This window comes from Sinocyclocheilus grahami, unplaced genomic scaffold (assembly GCF_001515645.1).
Source record: "Sinocyclocheilus grahami isolate Dianchi unplaced genomic scaffold, SAMN03320097.WGS_v1.1 scaffold609.1, whole genome shotgun sequence".
Taxonomy (NCBI): Eukaryota; Metazoa; Chordata; class Actinopteri; order Cypriniformes; family Cyprinidae; genus Sinocyclocheilus; species Sinocyclocheilus grahami.
This window is the reverse complement of record NW_015505788.1, coordinates 32,174-55,033: the sequence shown is the minus strand read 5'-3', so window position 1 is coordinate 55,033 and position 22,860 is coordinate 32,174. Positions and strand designations below refer to the sequence as shown.

Genomic DNA, 22,860 nt, shown 5'->3' with positions numbered 1-22,860 from the left:
ATTTATATAATATCTCATATATAATTTAATTAGTTTAAAAATAGCTTTAAAATTAGGTTTTAACTGTATTTTACTTGCGTTTAAACATGTTGAATCCTCTAGACAACAGTGACACTTCCTGGAGTTTGGAGTGATACTGATAAAAAAAATTGTTATACATAATTATTAAATATATTTGGCATCATCAAAAGGCCTAAAATGTTCAGGATTGCTCAGTGCTAAACTATATTCATTTATTTTTTATTTTATTTTCATCAGAGTTTGTATAATTGCATATCTTATAATGTTATGTTTAGGGACCATGAATTTACTACGGTTAGTAATAATTATATTTATAAAAATTATAATAATTGTACACAAAATGTGTACTAGCCCAAATTGCCTTGTGTGTTTTGACCCACAGCTCACATGAGCACATTTGTGCTGAAATTGAACAAACAATAGTCGATTAGCTTAATACTATATCATCACATAATCATTAACTCCTCTAATTGAGGTACTTTTGGTTTATTCACTGCCAAAAACAGTTATGAGATTATTTTATGGCACATATAACTGAAAGTTTAAATGACTTTCAGTGTCTTGTGTGAATGTGAGCCATGTAATAAACACATAGGTGTGGATTTCTAGTCCTCTTTGAACTGCTCAGACTCGTACATTGTAAATATTGTATGTTACATACTGACATTCATTGTACATGATATGACGAGCCAACAGGGGTTTTCCAGTAGTAATAGAAGTTCGCCATGAGTATCATTTGTAAGCATTTGCTCCTAAGCTGTGTAACTAAATCTATAGGTTTCCATGTTCGTAAAAGTTGTTGTTTGTGGGGTTTCCAGTGCAACCTCTCTTGCCATTTAGTAACACGTCTACTCTCATTCCAATGCCAGGAGTGAACGTCTAGAACATTTGTAGTCAGAAAGTTTTTTATTATTAAATAAAAACATCAAAATTTTTTCCCTATGAAGCATCATACCCATCTAAATATCAGCACCAGATGATCTGACCGAGTGTAATATAACACAGCGGTCTGGGATACTGGGACCATTTGGCTTTTGATGTGTCATTCTTTCCTTTTCATTTTATTCTTAAATGCCAATGCGTGACATGAAGCAACGTTTGGTATATATATATAATTTTCATTTATTGAATGAGATGCCTGTGGCCACGTGGTTACATCACAGCGAGGACTGTGCGGACGAGGTCTTTCCTAAAGTCTCAGGGTGACTGGCTGTTACATAACCCGGTAGATGTATTTGTGAAGACGTCCAGCCGAGGAAATGAGATCTTGCCACTGATCTGCCACGTTCAGACACACCTACTCTATCTTTATTATGACTGTTTTTCACATTCAAGAATCATAGTAAAGTCATCAAAAGTATGAAATAACACAAACTGTACTTCGGTGATGTAGTGACCAAAACACATTCAACCGATCAAAACAAATTTCCAAGTTGTCTAGATTCCAGCTCTGCTCATGCTGCGCATTCATAGGATGCTTTTTAAACACTACTGAATTGTACATTTTCATTAGATAAAACAATAAAACACTGGATGGATGGGTGGATGAAAGAACAATAGTTGGATAGAACAAAAGAAGAATGGATGGATGATAGAATGATAGATGGATAGAACGATGGATGGATGGATGGATGAATAAACCAATAGAAGGATGGATGGATGGATAAACCGATGGATGGATGGATGGATGGTAGAATGGTAAATGGATAGGACAATAGAAGAATGATGGATGGATGGATGGATGATAGATGGATGGATAAACCAATAGAAGGATGGATGGATGATAGATTGTTAAACCAATAGAAGGATGGATGAATGGATGGATGGATGGATGATAGATAGATCATTAGAAGGATGGATGGATGATAGAATGGTAGATGGATAGAACAATAGAAGAATGAATGGATGGATGAATGGATTGATGGATGATAGAATGATAGATGGACAGGACATTAGAACGATGGATGGATATATGGATGGATGATAGAACAACAGATTGATAGAACAATAGAAGGATGAATGGATTGATGGATGATAGAATGATAGATGGAAAGAACAGTAGAACGATGGATGGATGATAGAACGATAGTTGAACAGAACAATAGGAATGATGGATGAATGGATTGATAGAATGATAGATGGAAAGAACAGTAGAAGGATGGATGGATGATAGAACGATAGTTGAACAGAACAATAGAATGATGGATGAATGGATTGATAGAATGATAGATGGAAAGAACAGTAGAAGGATGGATGGATGATAGAAATATAGATGGTTAGAACAATAGAAGAATGGATGGATAGATGGATGATAGAATGATGGATGGATGGATGGATGGATGGATGGATGGATGGACCGATAGACAGATACTGAAAAGAAAGAAGCCGTAAATGTGTTTAGATGGGAAAGTCCAGGCTGTGTGTGAACATACCTGTTGCTCTGTGTCACAGTCAGACACACATGCACAATATTTCTCAAATACATCACTGTAAAAGTATTATTAGCTGGAAGCAGCCGGTTACATTCATGTTGGTAACAGCAGGTCTTAATCACAATCAGACCCGTGACAGAGACGTCTCACGCTCACGTCCGCTGCTTTGGATGCTATTCTTAGCTCTGCACATTGTGTTTCCCTGTCATCATTTAGTTGTGTGCATACACTACTATTCAAAAGTCTGGGGTGAGTTTTATTCAGCAAGGACACATTAAATTGATTAAAAGTGACAGTAAAGACTTCTATTTCAAATAAAAGCTATTCTTTTGAAACTTTCTATTCATCAAAGAATCCTTGAGCAGCAAATCAGAATATTAGAATGATTTCTGAAGGATCATGTGACACTGAAGACTGGAGTAATGATGCTGAAAATTCAGCTTTGATCACAGAAATAAACTACATTTCAAAATATATAACAATAGAAATCAGTTCTTTTGAATGGAAATAATATTTCACAATATTGCTGATTTGACTGTATTTTTGATCAAATAAATGCAGCCTTGGTGAGCAGAAGAGGCTCTAACGTCACTCAAATCTCTCATTTAGTAGTAAAAACTAAAGAAACACGAGTTATGCTTTCATACCGTACAGTTTGACCTCCACACAGGAAAATATGTGCCTAAACTTATGAATCAGCACATACAGACAGGGCCAGATTGATTGCTAACATGTACTGCTAAACTCAAAGCATGTGTCTGACATCTAATTCACTTTTAAAAGAGGAAGAAAAGAAAGATTTGGAGTCAGCAGGTACAGAAGACACCAGACAAACACATTTAGAAAACCTTCTTCTCCTAAAAGCTTATTAAATGTTTAAGTACTAAACACTGGAGTAACTTGAGTACTTTAATGTTGACTTTTAAAGCATAGTAAACGCTTTTGGAGCAGCCAAGTACAAAACGAGACAGAATGTCCTATCAAGCTGAGAGGTCAAATGATTGACCTACAATTGTCTCCAGTGTCAGCTGTGCTCTAAATATTAGGTAATTAATAATTAGGTGATTAATAAAGGGCCATAATGTATGAAAATGTATGTCTTTCCAGTGGAACCTGCATAATATCTGTGCAAACACAGTTTGAGCCAGTCATCTGATTGCAGTTTTGAGCACTGGAAGTGATGCAGCCGCTCTGTAGTTTCCCCGAGTGCTGCCAGCTTTCCCTCTGAAGCTTAACAATCATAGTCTTTTGCCACATTTTATTTCAAAGCAGGAAATTATTAATTATAGATGAAATCAGGACATAGCACAGGTCGGATTCGATCCTGGGTGTCCCAAAAAGCGCCATAGTTCAATGTCTGGGGCACATTTTCTACTGTAAATAATTATGGAGTTAGGTTTAGTGGTCGACTGATACATTGCCAAAGCTGACATACTGTATAAGCCAATATTTTTTTTTTGTTTGTTTGTTTGTTTTTAAGTTTAAGACCAATAAGTATCATGTGGGGGACTTTTATTTTTGAAGTGCTGAGAGTCCAGCAAATCAAGAAGTTGCTGAATCAAGCATAAATCTGTCATTTATTTTACAGATACTTTTTATCAAGTTCAAATTTTTTTGTTTTTTAAAATCGATACATTTTGAAATAGTTTATTTTCAAATATTTTAGTAAATACTATGTAAAATATAAAATATCAGCATCATCAATAGTCAAGCACTACTTTTTTCTGCAATCAAACATATTGTGTGTGAGAGCAAAACTATTAATAAAACAAATTGAGATCAGTTATTTGATCAATTATTGTATTATTGCAATTAGAAACAGTCTTAAGAAGACTTTTTATTTGCAGTCTTTTTTTAATTACTATATAATTCATGTTGCTCTCAAACAAAGTATGTTTGATTACCTAAAAAGACACAAAAGTAGCTCCATACCACAAGTTTCATTTTACATTTAATTGCTGATACTACTTAAAAATTCCATGTTCTAATTCCATGAACATCTGCTTCAAATCAGATCTCACCGCATCATGCAGCTTTCATTGTCAGATGGAATATCACACTCCGAATGTGGCATTCATTTCATTAATGAAGCTTTTAACATGAACCTTTAACAAGGTGTAAAGCAGTCGTCAGAGCCAGACTGGAAGAGACTGGTCAGTGTTTAAGGCTCCAGTCGCTCCATTAAATGTGTCTTCTGGTGTGTAAGCATACTGTCCTACATTGTTTCCACTTTCCCATGATGCCTGAAGGTGTTTTTGTCCACTGTGGAGGACTCTTGAGTCTGAGACTCTCTGATCGCCTGTTGTGATGGGTTCATGTGATGAGATAGTTCACCCAAACATGAACTCACACAAATGTGCCTCCAAACTATGACTTTCTTTCTGTGTCACACACAAAAGTTATTTTGGCAGAAAGGGATTGTTTGGAACAATACGAGGGTGAGAAATCATGGCAGAATTTTCATTTTTGGATGAACTATCGCTTTAGTTACCCATGTGAACATGTAAACTGTTCAGGCTTTTCCCTTTAACACAAATAACAGATTTGCTCTATTTTGGATCAAAAAAATCGTCTGTTAAATGCATAATGCACATGTAAATAAGCTGAACTGCATCTGCACCATTAGTAACATGTCAAAGTATAATACTGCTGATTTTGAGCAACTGAAAGAGAAAACTTCCTTCATCTTTGCATTGCTAATGATGGTTTCCAAACAGTTTTCCAAAAGAAAATGTAAATGAAAGTTAGAAATGTTGCCTCAACAGCTAACTAACATAAGTTTAAGTTGAAGTGCTAAAATTGCTAAAACAAAGCTGAAATTAAAATAAATTAACACCAAATAGAAAAAAATACAATTTGAAAAGAATAAAAATGACTAAAGCTTAAATTGATATTAAATGGAAACGGATAATATATAAAAAAGCTCATTCAAAATATGAATAAATACTATAATAATTTAGTATCAGTATATAAGTAATACTAAAACAACACTGGTGCCATCTAAATGCAAAACGGGAATAAAACTAAATGAAAGCTACATAGAAATATATATTTAAAAAAAATGTTTTAATTAAAATGAGAAAAGCACATACAATTACTAAAACTTAAAATAATTAAAATAAAAATGTAAAAAAATAAAAGCTAATTTAAAATGTTAATGAATACTATAATATATAAATAATATGAAAATAACACTGGCCGCATGTAAATGTAAAACAGAATAAAATAAACAATAAATGAAAGACAATTATTAATGTAACAAAAACTAATAAAAAAGAACAAAAGCACATAACAAAATGACTAATACAAAAAAAAAACTAAAATTTAATAAATATAATATTATAATAGTATATAAATAATACTAAAATAACACTGGAGCCATCTAAATTTAAACCAAATAGAAATATAAAAAAAAACATAAAATGGCTAAAACCTAGTCTAAAATGCAAACTAATAAATATAAAAATGAAGGTTAATTCAAAATATTAATAAATACTACAATAGTATATAAACAATACTAAAATGCTTGTTCACTAAAGGCTCTAAAGTTATAGAGCTACTTTGTGCAATAGAAGAAAATCCCGCGAGCGAGGCCTCAGAAAGCATGTGATGAAAAGAAAGCCGCCATGAAGCTCCATCACTGACTCACGGACAGGAACATGTGGATGCCGTTACTCTGGGGATCCTCTGTTTTCCTCTATCAGGACTGAATAATCATCGCAGCGGTGAATCTGTCTCCCTCAAGAGGACCAGAGAATGTTAACATTTGTGTTGCGGCTGTGATTGCTAAAGCAGAGGCTCCGCTGACAGAGCCTCCACGTGTTTTCTTTCATTATGTTTCATTGAGTGTGACGCTGAGTGGCTGAGATACAATGAGGCATGTTCAGAGCAAAACTCATTCTGCTTTTCTCTCTTTGTCCCTTTCGTCCAGGTCCGTCTGAGTTGTGTTTATCGGTCAGGTATAATCGACGGCCCACTTGCCCTGATGCCACCGTGGGGGTTCATATTCCCACCCCGCCGCCCTCACGCCACAGGAAGAGCCACAGCCTCGGAAACGCGTCTGTTTTGTCTCTTTTTACATATACACACACACTTACATACTGTATTTTGATCAAAAGTTTGGGGTCAGTATGATTTTTTGAAAGAAATTAATACTTTTATTCAGCAAGGATGCATTAAATTAATCAAAAGTGACAGTAAAGACATTTATAATGTTGTTACACAAGATTTCTATTTCAAATAAATGCTGTTTTTTTTTACTTTATATACATCAAATTATATTGAATCATCCCTCAGTTTCAAAATAAATAAATATAATGTATTTAAAGTCATGTATTTGGAAGTACAGAGGCCCAGCCTTCTGGAGGATTTAAAGCATAAGTTTGAAGCTTTTTATTATTGCACTTGCATGAATTATTCTATAAAACCCAGATTTTTTTTTTTTTTTTTTTTTAAGGTGAGACTGTTACCAATGCTACATTTGTGTCATTGAGATACTATAATAGTTTTTATTAATATATTGGATTCGTTTTTATTTTTATATTTTCCATTTTCATTTTAACCTCTATATAAACCTCTATAGATGTTTTTCCCCAGTTTTAGTTAGTTTTAGTATTTATTTTAGTAAATCAAGTTAACCTTGGCAACAAGTTGAAAGTAACAAAAAAGTTTCCTTTTTTTATATTTTATTTAATTCCACTTAACATTTATGAATTTATTTTTAGGTGTTTTAGGTACGTATTTTTTTTGGTTTTTAGATTTTAGTTTTCTTTTTCTTTTTTTAGGTTTAGAAGACTCCAGAAAAAAATTTCCAGTTTCCACAAAAACATGAAGCAGCACAACTGTTTTCAACATTGATAAAAATCAGAAATGTTTCTTGAGCAGCAAATCAGCATATTATACTGATTTCTGAAGATCATGTGACACTGAAGACTGGAGTAATGATGCTGAAAATACAGCTGCGCATCAAATAAATATATTACATTTTACAATATATTCACATAGAAACCAGTTATTTTAAATTGTAATAATATTTGACAAAATTACTGTCTTACTGCATTTTTAGTCAAACAAATGCAGCTTTGGTGAGCAGAAGGGCTTCTTTCAAAAACATTAAGAAATCTTACCAACCCCAAACTTGAACGTTAGTGTAACTGTATACTAAATATCAAATGTGACCCTGGACCACAAAATCAGTCATAAGGGTACATTTTTCGAAATTGAGATTTATATGTCAGCTGAAAGCTGAATAAATAAGCTTTCCATTGATGTATGGTTTGTTAGGATAGGACAATATTTGTTCGAGATACAACTATTTGAAAAATGAGGGTGCAAAATAATCTGAATATTGAGAAAATCGCCTTTAAAGTTGTCCAAATGAAATTCTTAGCAATGCATATTACTAATCAAAAATTCAGTTTTAATATATTTATGGTAGGAAATGTACTAAATATCTTCATGGAACATGATCTTTACTTAATATCCTAATGATCTTTGGCATAAAAGAAAAATCAATAATTTTGACCCATACAATGTATTTTTGGCTATTGCTACAAATATACCCCAGCGACTTAAGACTGCTTTTGTGCTCCAGGGTCACAAATATGCAAGACTTTTGTATTTAGTTTGGCAAACTTACTTCTCCCTGGAAACTTATGGTGTTGCACAATCTCATGCCTCATGATGGTTTTCTGACTCTCTCGCAGTATGATGTGGCATTTCGGTGTGGTGGAGAGTAAAAGTGCGACGTTCCCCATAGAGAAACCACGTCACCTGCTGGACGACAGCTTCCTAGAGTCCCAGAGTCCAGCGCGGAACAACCCACACAGCTCATCCGTGTCCAACGGCATCTCGAGAGGTATCAGCACAAGCTGTGGCATTTTACCAAAGCCCTGCACATCCTATTTAATGCATCTTTCTGGCATGACATTGATTACTGCTAAAAATCATTTTGAATCATCCCTCAAAAATACATAAAAAAAGTGGTTAGAGTAATGCACTTGGAAGTAAACGGACCCAGCATTCTAGAGGATTTAAAAGCATAAATGTGAAGCTTTTATATTATTGTTAAAGCACTTACATGAATTAGTCAAGTCAAATTTATTTATATGGTTCTTTTCACACACATTGTTTCAAAGCACGTTTACAGAAAATCATGAAGTTAAAGTTGACTATATCATATCTTAATATCTTCATGCCGTAGAGTTGCATTTAGCAGATTAGAGCTGGACAATTATATTTTGCGACACTATAAGCAATCAAGCAGATATGTTTTATAATAGATATTAGATTTCTGGTATCATTGCATGTTTTGTGCAAAAGGAACAGAACGGCCATTGTGTCGCCATGGCAACAGAGTTGAAAGACTAAATATAACTTTGCACAGAGAAAATCAGTGTTTGTACCACACAAATCCCATGCAAACGCATGCAATATAGTCTTGTGGCTTTCAGTGTTTTTTAATGCCTGACCCAGTGTACTTCCATAGTAAGTGCATTACTTATTACAAGAAAATGAGAGACAAGTCGAAATTATTTTGTGTTATCAATTTCTAATGAAATGATTAAAATAACATTTTAATAAAAATGTATGTCTTCAGTGTTTTAAATGAAACCATTTTGCAGCCCCAGTAATGTCTTTGAGGTCGTACTGTACTGCTTTTGTGAAAGTGACGTGACATGTGGCCAAGTATGCCACATCTCTGCATTTTACCCATCCAAAGTGCACACACACACCGTGAACACACACCCGGAGCAGTGGGCAGCCATTTATGCTGCGGCGCCCGGGGAGCAGTTGGGGGTTCGGTGCCTTGCTCAAGGGCACCTCAGTCGTGGTATTGAAGGTGGGAGAGAGCACTGTACATTCACTCCCCCCCCACCTACAACCTTTGGGTTACGAGTCCGACTCTCTAACCATTAGGCCACGACTAATGTACCTCATTGTGTACTCTACTGGAAACGGTTGTGAGGTTTGTTTGGTTTGTGTTTCATCAGGCAGCAGTCAGAGTTCGTTCTGTGATGATCTCTCTCCAGGGCTCGAGAGGTGAGACTCTGTCTGTTTTGTCATGCATTTGTGTCTAAACATCACCTGCTCACATTGCAGCTTTAGTATGACTTACTCCGGTCATTCTAGAGGAAAACTCAACCATTATGAGAGAAGAAAAGGTTTTCCTGGCCTGGCAGTCTGAGATTACTAATAAGAGAATCTGACCAGTAACATTTTGCAATAAGGTCTCATTAGTTAACATTGCATAAACTAACATCAATGAGCAATACATTTGTTACAGTACTTATTAATATTTGTTAATAAATATACATTGTTAGTTCATGTTAGCTAAAAATGATATTAATAGATACAACTTTTGATCTTTAATAATGTATCACTAAATGTTGACATTGACTAAGATTAAGACTAAATAAATGCTTTAGAAGTATTTTCATTGTTCATTCATTCATGTTAACTGATGTAGTTTACAAATGAAGCGTATTGTAAAGTGTTACTGTATGATCTTCATAAGATGAACTGCCATGGAACAACATGTAAAAATGAGATTTCTAAAACAAATTAATTCTATTCATTTTTCATAGCTCAACAGTACTAATTGTTTATTGTTTTTGTTGTTCATTTAGCCTATCGTTTCCAGTTATAGATGTTTATAAATGTTTAACATCTTTATATGTCTATTCCACAGGAGAACGCATTTATATACATACAAATAGCAAAACAACTGCAACAAAAATTGGTCTCAGAGCTAGTTAAAGCTTTAAAGGCATAGTTCACCTGAAAAATGAAACGTCATTTATTCACTCATCTTTCTTCTATGAGACACAAAAGGAAACGTTTAGCAGATGTTCACGCTGCTCTTTTCCATGCAGTAAAAGCAGACAGTGACCAAGAGCTTTCAAGCACCATAACAGTGATGCAAACAACTTTTGCACTAGTCTTCAGTTTGCACAAGCCCTATGTGTTGGAACACATGAGTTCAGAAGTCTTGGGATATTGTGCACAAATCATATTAGCTGTGAAATTGTGCGTTTTTGAACGTTGAAAGTCATCACTGTACTGTATGTTTGAATTGCATGTAAAAGAGAAAGTAAGTTTTCATTGTTATGTGAGCTATCCCTTTAACATTTGCACAGATTCAGTCATTTCATTCAGTTTTCTTTAAATCAGTCAGTGTATATGTTCAAACAATATTTAGGCCTAAATGTAAGATTTATGTATTGCATTTGAAATGTCCATCAATAAACGAATAAACTGAATGTGATGCATATTTGTCAACTATACATAAATGAAACAGGTTAGATTTCTGTAAACTGAATGTGTTTTAAATGCACAATAACCAGGTTTATTTATTTATCATCAATAAATCCAAATTGTTTCCATTTTCATTTGCTTGTTTCAAAGCTAGCCATATTTTAACCATGTTCATACTTTTTAACTGCGAACACAAAAAACTGATTTATATGGAAGCGGGATCAAAGTAAATAAATAAATAAGGTAATTATGACGTTTTATCTCACAATTCTGACTTTTTTCTCTCACAAGTCTGAGGAATAAAGGTCAGATTTGCAAGATATAAATAATTGTTATTATTTATTTTAATCTTATTCATTTCTTTATTTTAATCTATTTTTTTATTTTCACCTAATTGTTATTGTTTAATGTATTTTTATTATTTATTTTTTTCAAACAAAGTGTTGGTTTATTTATTTTTAATCTAAAACATTTTTTATAATTTTTTTTATATTTTATACATTTTATTTTTATTCCATGAGGCAAAAAAAATGTTAACTCCGAATTCAGAGAAAAAAGTCAGAATTACGAGATGTAAATTTGGATTTAAATCAGAATTTTGAATTTAAAATGCAATTCTGAGTTTATATATCAGAACAGGAAGAATAAAAGATGAAAAAAGTCGGTTACCCTTTTTTATTATAGAAATAAGCTTCCATTGATTTATGCTGATTCTAAGCAATTTGAATTTGATAAAATAGATGCATAAAGTTTATAATAAGATTTTTTTTTTTTACAATTTTTAATCATTAATTTTTTTATTTTTTTTTTGAGTGCTGAAATTTGACCTGTTTCTTACCTGTTTAACTCATGTATGACTGACAAACATGCATCGCATTAAGTTAATTTTTTTTATGTTAAAACTGTGAAATCAAATGGATGAAAAATTTATATGCATTTCAATACACAAATTTAGGCCTAAATGTTAGTTTGAGTGTAGTATCCGTATCAATCAAACTCATTGTAGCGAATGTGCAAACAGGGGCCGCATGCACGCGACTCTGGGCCCTAACTGGAGGGTTCCTCTCCGCGCGTCCCCCAGAGGCTGCAGCCATGCCCACAGGTACAAACCCTTACCTGGGTCAAAGGTCACCTCCTCCGTTCCTCCGGGACATCGGGTTCACCTGTCTTGCATGCAGCGTCTCCTCTTTAACATTCCAGTTTCCCTCTCTTTTCTGGTTTAGTCTGAAGACTGTCATGTCTGTCGTCTGTTCTCTCTTCATCCAGACATCAGATTGTCATCATGTTTATAGTACAGAATGACTGTATTTATAGAAGAGAAAAGCTCTGTTCCGAAACTTAACCAGCTAACTTGCGGCCCACTGTCCTGTGCTGTCTACCTAGACGGCTTCCTTCTGATGCAGCATCCTAACTAGTGTGACACTGTACATGGACAGCATTCAAATAGAGCTCCTCACATTCAGTCATTTAGCACAGGGGTTTTCAAACTGAGGGTCTGTAGAAAAGTTTAGAGAAAAACGGCATAAAATAGTGTAAATTAATAAATAATAAATAAATAACATTAAATAAAGAAACTGTTTAAAATAAATAATAACAATAACAATTAGGTTAAAGTAAACGAATAATAAAAAGATTAAAATAAAGAAAACATTTTGATTAAAAATAAATAAACCAACAATTTGTTTAAAAAAATAAATAATAAAAATACATTAAACAATAACAATTAGGTGAAAATAAAAAAATTGATTAACATAAAGAAATGAATAAGATTAAAATAAATAATAACAATTAGGTTCAAATAAATAAATCATATAAAAATAGATTAAATTAATTAATGAATTAGTGAATTAGATTAAAAAAATTGATTTAAATACATCTAAACAGTACAGTACTAAAGTGAGTAGGAAAAACAGAATATAATGTAATATAATTAAATCTGATTTTAAAACCGATTTAAAAATATTAAGAGAGATTTGAAATAAAAATTTAGAAATTGATTTAAATACTTCTGAACAGTACAGGACTATAGTGTGTAGGGAAAATATATATATATATATAATGTAATAGAAACACATTTTTTTCCAAATAACATTTTACACATTTATAATAATAATTTTTAACACTTTATAAATATGTTCTTTATACATAAAAATTTTAAGCTGCCTTTTAAAACAACGCAAAGCAACACGAAGTTTAAGTGCCTTTGATTGTGGTTTAGTTAAATGAAGCTTCTAGAAAGCAATGCAAGTGTGATGTATGTGAGGAGACTCGGCTCAATAGAGTGCAACAGTGATTATATAATGATGGTATAATACAAAATGATTGATTTCTAGCCATTCATAATGTATAAAAACAATGTATTTGATAGTGCAGGTCTTCACTGGAACGTCAGATATTAAATGGTCTTTTAAATATTTTAAAGTCTAATATGGAGTAAAACACTTGAGGAATTTGGCACGAATAGAGTATTTTAAAGGCTGCGTTATTATACGGTTTACATTGAGAATGTGCGTATGAAAATGCATCCTACATAGGCAGCTCACTAGGTTTGGATACAGAGCCGATATCTTGTGAGTGGGGTGTTTGCCGGGTGAAGGGGAACCTTTCTGTCCTGCATCTCTCAGACTCACACTTCACCTCAGCCTGAGCTCTCCAGCAGCTCCATCACATCCTCACAGCAGATGTGAGCTGGAACGTCTGCTCTCTGAGGCCTCATTACATGCTTAGAGAAGCAACAGTCCACACACACACAACAGCTGGTTGTTGTTGTTTTTGAGAGGGTGTTGGGCTAATGTGATTCCCTCTGTGCAGTCCGTCAGTAGCAGAGCCCAGTCTGGCTCATGGAGAGTCGAGTGGAGTCACGATGCAGGGGCCGCTGAAGAGGAAAACCCTGCTGAAGGAGGGCAGGAAACCCAAGGTGAGCAGGAAGGGAACAAATATGAGTTAAAAAAAACTATGTTTGAATATTTTTCAGCAGTTGTGAATATTCAGTATATAAATATATGCATTTGCTTTGAATTGGTGCATACATGACATTTACAGCTCCAGAAACTGTACTTATGGCCAAAGATATCAGCGTGAAGATTACATAAAATGGCAAAAAAATATTTTAAATATATGCTCAATATATGTTGTATGTATGAAATGTTTTTGAAAAAGATATATATATTTAATATGAAGGTTGAGACTGTATATATATATATATATATATATATATATAGTTTCAATCTTCATATTAAATGTAAGTATTATTAAGAATATTTATTTTTATTTTATTTTTAACATTGTAAAGTATGTCCCTTTGCTGATTATTATTCAAATGTGTATGCATTATAGACAGCATAAAATGTTTTCTTCAAATGTGACATTTGAATGTATGTTCATGGTTTGAAATAAATGGAGGGCAAAGTTATCACTAAATGCCTTTAAAATATATACTTAAAATATTTATTTTTAAAAAGATGGATGGATGGATGGATAGATAGATAGATTATATATCGGTAGAAAATATATGTATATAAATAAATTTAGAAATATTTTAGCAAATATATTTGGCCTTTTTTTTGTATATTTTGAAATATACTTTTTTTTTGTTTTTTGCTGTTTGGGATGTAGCAGATAATAACAGATACATTTTGAGATGTTTGGTTGATTATATACTTTTCAAAAAAAAAAAAAGTATGCAACAGAGGCCAATTTTTAGCTTTTACATGAAAAAGTTTCATGACATTTCAGCCTCCTTCAGGGCCTTCACGAGATATTAAAAGCATCCTGAACAAAGAGAAAACTTTCACACTGACCAACAGGTGTGTCTCTGTGGCTTTGAATGAACTAAACATTTGACTCAAGCACTCTATCTAGTGGCCAACTCGTACAAACACAAAACATCAAAAAAGATCATTCCAAAGTCTGTTTCTTCATTTATCTTTTCAGAAACAGTATATCTAAAAAAACATAAAAATGTCTTTACATTTACATTTATGAATTTGGCAGATGCTTCTATCCAAAGGTAAATTTGATCAGTTCATGCATTCCCTGGGAATTGAAGTTTGAAGTTAGCACCATGCTCTCTCATCTGAGTTGCAGGAATTTCCCTAGATATCTCATATATTTATATGTTCATAGCAAATGTTGCCCAGCTCTGTTGTTTAATTCATGTTTGCGTCATGGCTTGTATATCATGTTTTGTTTTGTTTTCAGCTCGCCTCGTGGACGCGGTTTTGGATCACACTTTCTGGTTCCACTCTCATATTCTACGGATCCAAAGCCCTGCGAGCCACAGAACGGAAACATGTGGGTGACGCAAAGAAGCACACAGCAATTCCGTATTTTTATAAAAAAAAAAAAAAAATTGTATTTAATTTTATTAAAATTAATTTAAAATAAATAAAAAATGTCAACATTAATGGAGACATATTTCATTCTTTTAAGAAGAAAAATGAATCATTTGACATGAAAATAACATTTTTTGGAATCTTACGCTGTATAACACAGTACAAGTCTTCACCGTGTAAGAAAGTGTGTGTTCTGGGCTGGATGGTGGTGCTGCCGGATGATCCGGCTCAACCCAACATCTTTCAGCTCAACCATCCTGACAAAGGTAAATCTGATTCACACAGGGTTTCTTTTAGTGCTTTTATATGACAAATGTATTCATTGCGAAATGATTGTATCCACATAACTGGAGCAGAATCTCTGTGTTTCTCAGGGAATGTTTACAAGTTTCAGACTAGCGATCGGTTCACTGCGATCTTGTGGCACAAACACCTGGAGGAGGCCTGTCGGAGAAGAAGACCTCAGGTATCAACAACCACTGATCCACTCATTTCCATGCATTTAGCTTGTGATAGATAGATAGATAGATAGATAGATAGATAGATAGATAGATAGATAGATAGATAGATAGATAAAATTGATATGGACACAAATTCGAGATTCAGAAATCATATTACTGGTATTCATAACAAATGAATAAAGCTGTAAGTCTGGAATCAATGCAAGAACGGTATCACATTATGAACACTTGGGGTAATTTTTTTTAATATTATGGTTTAATATTTTAATTGTAATGTTTAAATATGTTTTTTTTTTATATTTATATATTTATATTTAATTTATATACTAATATGTATGTGCACAATATAAGTACACCATTGTTCGAAAGTTTGGAGTCAGTAAGATTTTTGTTTTGTTTTGTTTTGTTTTGCTTTTTAAAAAAGAAATTAATGCTTTTATTCAGCGAGGATGCATTAAAATGATCAAAAGTAACAGTATAGACATTTATAATGTTACAAAAGATTTCTATTTCAAATAAATGCTGTTCTTTTTAACTTTTTATTTACCAAAGATTCCACAAAAATATGAAGCAGCACAACTGTTTTCAACATTGATAATAATCAGAAATGTTTCCTGAGCAGCTAATCATCATATTAGACTGATTTCTGAAGGATCACGTGACACTGAAGACTGGAGTAATCACAGAATCACAGAAATAAATTACATTTTACAATGTATTCACCTAGAAACTAGTTATTTTAAATTGTAATAATATTTCACAATATTGCAGTTTTTACTGTATTTTTGATCAAATAAATGCAGCCTTGGTGAGCAGAAGAGACAAAAATCTTACCCAGACTTTTGAATGTTAGTGTATATATATATATTTATATTAACTGATATGTATTTAATAGTATGAAAAAATACTTATGACTCAAAATTCTGAATGAGTTCTGTTGTAATGCAGCAAGTTGTGACATTGTTCAGCTACTGAGAACAACTAAACTATAAATGCATAACACTCTTTCTGCTCTTGTAGATACCAGCGAATCTCATGTCGTTTGAGTAAACAGACTTGTGTAACTCTTGCCTGAAGACATTTATAAGGCCTACAGAGATCGAGAAGAACGTGTTTGGTTCAGCAAAAGGATGAAAAAAGAGCAAAAACCCTTCAATACTGAAGAGTCCACTGAGCTAAAGGACTCGCTCTGATCCACTGGCCCTCCGTGAGCCTCACGGACACATCTAACATCAGGATGTCTGTTACAGAGCCGGACGTGGAGGTTTGCACACTAGTTCTGGTCAGTCTAGTAAAGGGTATGGAAGGGAGGTAAATCTGGCCTGTTCCAGCTCCATCATGTCTTCTCAGTGGAGACTTTTGGATCTCAAGGTGTTTGTGTGGCTTCAGTGAAGTACATTATGGGAATTAAATTAAACAGAAGCTCGAGATGGGTGTTTTTGTGGTGATATAAGTGAGTTTCAGTGTGAAAGAGAAATCATGCCGCCTGTAGCATAAGAATAAAAAGCCAAACTAACAGACATTTGCTCCTACAACGAGCCGTAACAAACAAACCACAGCTGGATCAGGAAAAAAGATGAAGACCTAACCCAGCTAATGATACTCACTGGTTAAGAGCTGTTTAGTTACAGACTAATCACATCTGCTTTCAGCACAGTGATCTTTATTTCTGGTTAATGTTATGATGTGATGATGCTGGTTCAAGGAGGTTTGTGAGTGTGACTTGCTGACATCAGGGATTCTGAATCCACTTTCTGTTTTACTCATTTTATACTTGTGAAAGCTTGTTTTGGGCTTTAAGTATTAACAAATTATTAGGCCTTTCCTGTCAAATGAAGGTTTTGCTCACAACTCACAACTTAAACCAGCTGAAATATGTTTTACAAAAGCAAAAGGTTTGTGTTTGTCACATCTGATAGGGTTCCTTGTACATTAATGAGACAATACCATTTTTAAAACACGAGCTTATTTTCCATTCAGCCCGTCTCACAAAAACAAGAACTGCTTTTTTTGATGAACTTTTTTGATATCTTCGAAATCCTAAACATTCACGCTAAATTACCGGGCGAATCTCACAAAACCGGTCAAAAACTTGTCCAGGTCATATCTGACCCCAAAATGAATAGAACGAAATGAGTTTAATAATATTTTGCTTAAAGAAAATTAAGCCTGTTTTTAAGATTGTCCGTGTTTTGACATTATTTTCGTGACAATTAAGCACATTTAACCCTTAAATTCTCATCACTGTAATACAAACAAAATCACATTATTTAAATTTTCAATATTTATATTTCATAATCATATTTATTGAACTTTCTTTCTTTCATTTATGCATGATTGTTCTGTTTTTTATTAATGCACTTTTTATATTTTTATACAATTAAACTGTGCTTAAAATGTACTTGAAAATAATGTCACAAGCTTTAAAAAAAAAAAAGATAAGAATGGGTTCAATTTTTTTATGCAAAACATAATTCCTTTTTCTTTATCTTTGGTGTGAAATGTGACCTGGATATATTTTTATGAGATTTATCCTGTTGTTGCACGCATCAATGCTGCCAAACGCTTGAATATATGCAATGACATGTGGAACTGAAAGAGTAATGATTTTGAATATATATATATATATATACACATGTGTGTATATACAGTGGCATGAAATGGTTTTTGCGCCCCTTCCTCTTTTTTTTTTTTTTTGCATATTTGTCACGCTTAAAAGATTCAGATCATCAAACAAATTTTAATATTACACAAAGATAATGCAAGTAAATACAAAATGCAGTTTTAAAATGATGATTTAATTTTTAAAGGGGGAAAAAACTGTCCAAACTTACCTGGCCCTACGTAAAAAATGTATTGCCCGCTCCTGTTAAATCATGAAAGAACTGTGATTAACCACATCATTTTAGAAAGCTGAGTTAAATTTCACTAGCCACACGCAGGCCTGATTACTGCCAGACCTGTTGAATCAAGAAATCACTTCAATAGAAGCTGTCTGATAAAGTGAAGCATGCTTAAAGAGCAACACATCATGCCGCGATCTAAAGAAACTCAAGAACAGATGAGAAACAAAATAGCTGACATGTATCAGTCTGGAAAGGGTTATAAAGACATTTCTAAGGCTTTGGGACTCCAGCGAACGATGGTCAGAGCCATTATCCACAAATGGAGAAAACTTGGAACAGTGATGAACCTTCCCAGGAGTTGCCGGCCAACCAAAATTACTCCAAGAGCGCAACGACGACTCATCCAGGAGGTCATAAAACAACCCAGAACAACATCTAAAGAACTGCAGCCTCACTCGCCTTAATTAAGGTCAGTGTTCATGATTCAACAATAAGAAAGAGACTGGGCAAAAACGGCATCCATGGGAGAGTTCCAAGGCAAAAGCCACTGCTGACCGAAAACAACACAAAGACTTGTCTCACGTTTGCCAAAAAATGTCTTGATTATCCCCAAGACTTTTGGGTAAATATTCTGTGTACTGATGAGACAAAAGTTGAACTTTTTGGAAGGTGTGTGTCTTGTTACATCTGGCGTAAAACCAACACAGTATTTCATTAAAGAACATCACAGCAACAGTCAAACATGGTGGTGGTAGTGTGATGATCTGGGGCTGCTTTACAGCTTCAGGACCTGGACGACTTGCCATAATTGATGCAACCATGAATTCTGCACTCTATCAGAAACTCCTGAAGGAGAATATCCAGCCGTCAGTTTGTGAGCTCAAGCTCAAGCGCACTTGGGTTATGCAGCAGGACAATGATCCCAAACACACCAGCAAGTGGCTCAAGAAAAACAACATTGAGGTTTTGGAGTGGCCTAGTCAAAGTCCGAACTTGAATCCGATTGAGATGCTGTGGCATGACCTTAAACAGTCCATTCATGCTCAAAAACCCTCCAATGTGAAACATCTGACCACAGTGAACAATGCTGGTTTAGCGTTTAGTTGTTTTGAGATGCTCATTCAAATCGAGTGAAAGAACAGCACTGTAGTTTTCTGTCATTTATTTCTCATATTTCGTTCTGTGCAGGACTGGTGGTTGTAATGAAGTTTGTGTATAATGTGTGTGTGTTTTAAGCACGTTTGTCTTTGAATGAAGTTGAACTTTTATAGAGCTGCTGTGCGTCTGTCACTGAAGGAGAAACGACTATCAGTCTATACTACTGAACACACAATCCACACTCAACATCTCACACATTCAGATCAGCTTCAGAAACCTGACACCAAGCAGAATTAGAGGAAGCATTCACTCCAGAATGAAATTTGTCATTATTCACTCCCTCTCATGTCGTTTGAACCTGTTTGATGATTTATTGTCTGTTGAACACAAAAGGAAAAATTTGAGAGCATCTTCATGCAACTTTTTCCATACAACGACAATGAAAGCACCAAAAATGTATTTGAAAAACATAAAAGTACTCCATTTATGTCATGCAAATCATATGACTTCAGAATACAGTTTTGCATATACTTCTACCTGAAATATTACAAAATTTTTTGAGTTTGATAGTGGGTCACAATTAGTGTTGCTTTCGTCAACGAAAATTATGACTAAATATAGTCGTCAACAAACCTTTATCACGTGACGAGACGAGACGAAAATGCTGGTCATGTGACGATGACGATAATTAAATGTACAATGCAATATCGTTGACGAATAAAAACGAGACGAAATGTGGCTTACAAAATAAAAACTATGCTAAAATGTCTCTTCATTTTCATTGACCAAAACGAGACGAAACTAAATGTTATAACGTTATTTCGTTTCGTTATTATTATTATTTTGCAGTATTTCTGTTTCCTGTGTCTCGCTTCAGGGGCTGCATCAGGTCGCACTGCGCAGACGCAGGCGACGTCACTTCCTCAAGCCCCACTCGCGGAATTATTTAGAACAGTGTTTCCCAACCGGGGTCTGTCGTGTACGGAAGTTCTAAGCGGCCATGCATTATTTATTTTTTCCTTCTTGTTTATCCTGGGCTGTGGCCATTTCTGAATCCGTCAAGCCAGTTTCAGACACCTTTAAGTCGACTGAGATTGCTGTGGCCATCCCTGGAGCAGTCTAACTAGTTCCAGACACTCCTAGCTTGACGGACAGCTGCTGCTGCTCTCCTTGCTAAAAGTTAAGCCCATTCCAGTTGTGTCCGAGTCGACTGAGACCACTATGGCCATCACTGTCCATTAAACCAGCTGCAGACACTCCTGAGCCCACTGAGATTGCTATCCTTGCTTCAATCAAGTATGTTCCAATCATTCCTGAGACCACTACAGTTATCCAAGTCAGTTAAGTTAATTCCAGACTTTCGAGTTGATCCTGACCGATGCGGCCATCCCAAATTGCAGTCAAGTCATTTCGGGTCGTTCCAGTGTTGACCCCGGCTATTGTAGCCACCTCTGAGTCAATCAAATCCGCTTCAATTAACCCTGTGTTGGCTGATCAATATGTTGTCATCCCCCCTCATATGTGGAGAAGGAGAGGACATGCATTTCAATTTATGGGCCTTCCTTATGACGATTCAACCCATGGGTCCAGGAGGACCCGAGTCAAGAACCCTCAATCCCTGGGAGTCCAGAGGTGTCTAGTTCGTTGGCCTTGGTGTCAGAGTCTCAAGTTACCGTTACAAAGTATTCTTTCAAGCCTCCCAGTCCAGTTGACTCATTTACAGCCGTTATAGAAGAGACTGTTCCAGCCTTTCATGTCACGCCTTCAGAAGTTGATCCTGCCAGTCAAGTCCATTGAGATGCTCCTACCTGTCATGTCCACAAAAGTTGTTCCTGTTAGTCAAGTCAAACCCTTTGAGATCGTTCCTGTCTGTCAAGTCCACAGAAGATGTTCCTGTCAGTCGTGTCAAGTCCATAGAGATGGTTCTTGCCTGGTATGTCAGATCCAAAGTGGTTCCTGCCAGTTAAGTTCATGGAGATCATTCCTGTCTGTTAAATCATGCCTTCAGAGGTTGTCCCTACCTATTCTGTCTGGGCCATACAAAGTGTTCCTTGCCCACTGACATCATACCAGACCGGCTAGCTGCTGCTTCTAACGAGTCCCTCAGAGGATGTTCCTGCTAGTGAGGTTACGCCCACTGAGATCATACCAGACCGGCTAGCTGCTGCTTCTGACGAGTCCCTCAGAGGATGTTCCTGCTAGTGAGGTTACGCCCACTGAGATCATACCAGACTGGCTAGCTGCTGCTTCTGACGAGTCTCTCAGAGGATGTTCCTGCTAGTGAGGTTACGCCTACTGAGATCATACCAGACTGGCTATCTGCTGTTTCTGACGAGTCCCTCAGAGGATGTTCCTTAATATTTAGTCCTTTTGTTTATTCTCCTGCCTGTCTTGGAGTAATTTGTTTCTGTGGAGCTATGCTTTGTCTTGTTGTGGTGTTAGAGTTCCTGTTCCTGTCCACTGGTTCCCTTGCCTGGAAGCACCCCAGACACCGAGTTTATGGTCAACAAGTATCTGAGCTCAGCTCTCTGGTACCTTGCTCTGGTCTCTCTCCCGGCCTGGTCTTGCCGCCTCTGCTATAGTATTCTGCCAGTTGATGTCTGAGGCTGTTCCAGTGGCCTTCCCTAGCTATCTGTTTATTGTGTTCCTGTTGTGGTATCACCTGTGCACCTCACAACACCTGTGCACCTCACAACCCTTTTGTATTGATCTGTTTTGTCAATAAACCCTTCCCTAGGGGGAAGTCGTGGCCTAATGGTTAGAGACTTGGACTCATAACCCAAAGGTTGTGGGTTCGAGTCTCGTTTTGGATTGTAGGTGGGGGGGAGTGAATGTACAGCGCTCTCTCCCACCTTCAATACCACGACTGAGGTGCCCTTGAGCAAGGCACTGAACCCCCAACTGCTCCCCGGGCGCCGCAGCAATGGCTGCCCACTGCTCCGGGTGTGTGTTCACGGTTTGTGTGTGTGTACTGCTGTGTGTGTGCACTTTGGATGGGTAAATGCAGAGCACTAATTCTGAGTATGGGTCACCATACTTGGCCACATGTCACTCACTGCAATTGGGTCCTCCTTCCAGATCCCTGACAGTTATAACGACTTAATTTTCTCGTGATCTCGACAAAGTTTTTTTTTTTTTACAAAGATTGTTTGATCTACTGTTGTTATAGTAACGAACTCAACTTTGACACACATTTGATGGACAAATAAACCATGCGCTCTTACTGTAGCCTAGGTCGTGGATATTTCAGCAAATTTTGCTTCGCCTAGTAATAACGTCTACAATACAAACATAAAGGCTGATCAATCACTGTTGATATTTCCAGAGACAGTACGCTAAACATTGTTTGTGTAATTAGCATGTTTAAATGGTCAAAGCAACACCGCAAACACAGGTGGAGCGCCTTCAGGAT

The 22,860-nt window shown here is 35.4% G+C and overlaps 1 protein-coding gene across 2 annotated transcripts in view; it reads left to right on the top strand.

Annotated features, from left to right (window-relative positions):
• LOC107557582 (ras-specific guanine nucleotide-releasing factor RalGPS1-like) overlaps nucleotides 1–17,384 on the top strand; it is a 149,793-nt gene extending 132,409 nt beyond the window's left edge. The window contains exons 12-20 of one of the 2 annotated variants that reach the window (XM_016241057.1): nucleotides 6,385–6,511; nucleotides 8,159–8,310; nucleotides 9,446–9,494; nucleotides 11,731–11,811; nucleotides 13,521–13,626; nucleotides 14,910–15,002; nucleotides 15,204–15,309; nucleotides 15,418–15,509; nucleotides 16,525–17,384. In XM_016241057.1, the coding sequence (XP_016096543.1) occupies nucleotides 6,385–6,511; nucleotides 8,159–8,310; nucleotides 9,446–9,494; nucleotides 11,731–11,811; nucleotides 13,521–13,626; nucleotides 14,910–15,002; nucleotides 15,204–15,309; nucleotides 15,418–15,509; nucleotides 16,525–16,554 (836 nt within the window). In that variant the 3' untranslated portion in view covers nucleotides 16,555–17,384. The remainder of the gene's footprint in view (nucleotides 1–6,384; nucleotides 6,512–8,158; nucleotides 8,311–9,445; nucleotides 9,495–11,730; nucleotides 11,812–13,520; nucleotides 13,627–14,909; nucleotides 15,003–15,203; nucleotides 15,310–15,417; nucleotides 15,510–16,524) is intronic. The other variant, XM_016241058.1, reaches the window with a different exon arrangement.
• The last annotated feature ends 5,476 nt before the right edge of the window (nucleotides 17,385–22,860 follow it).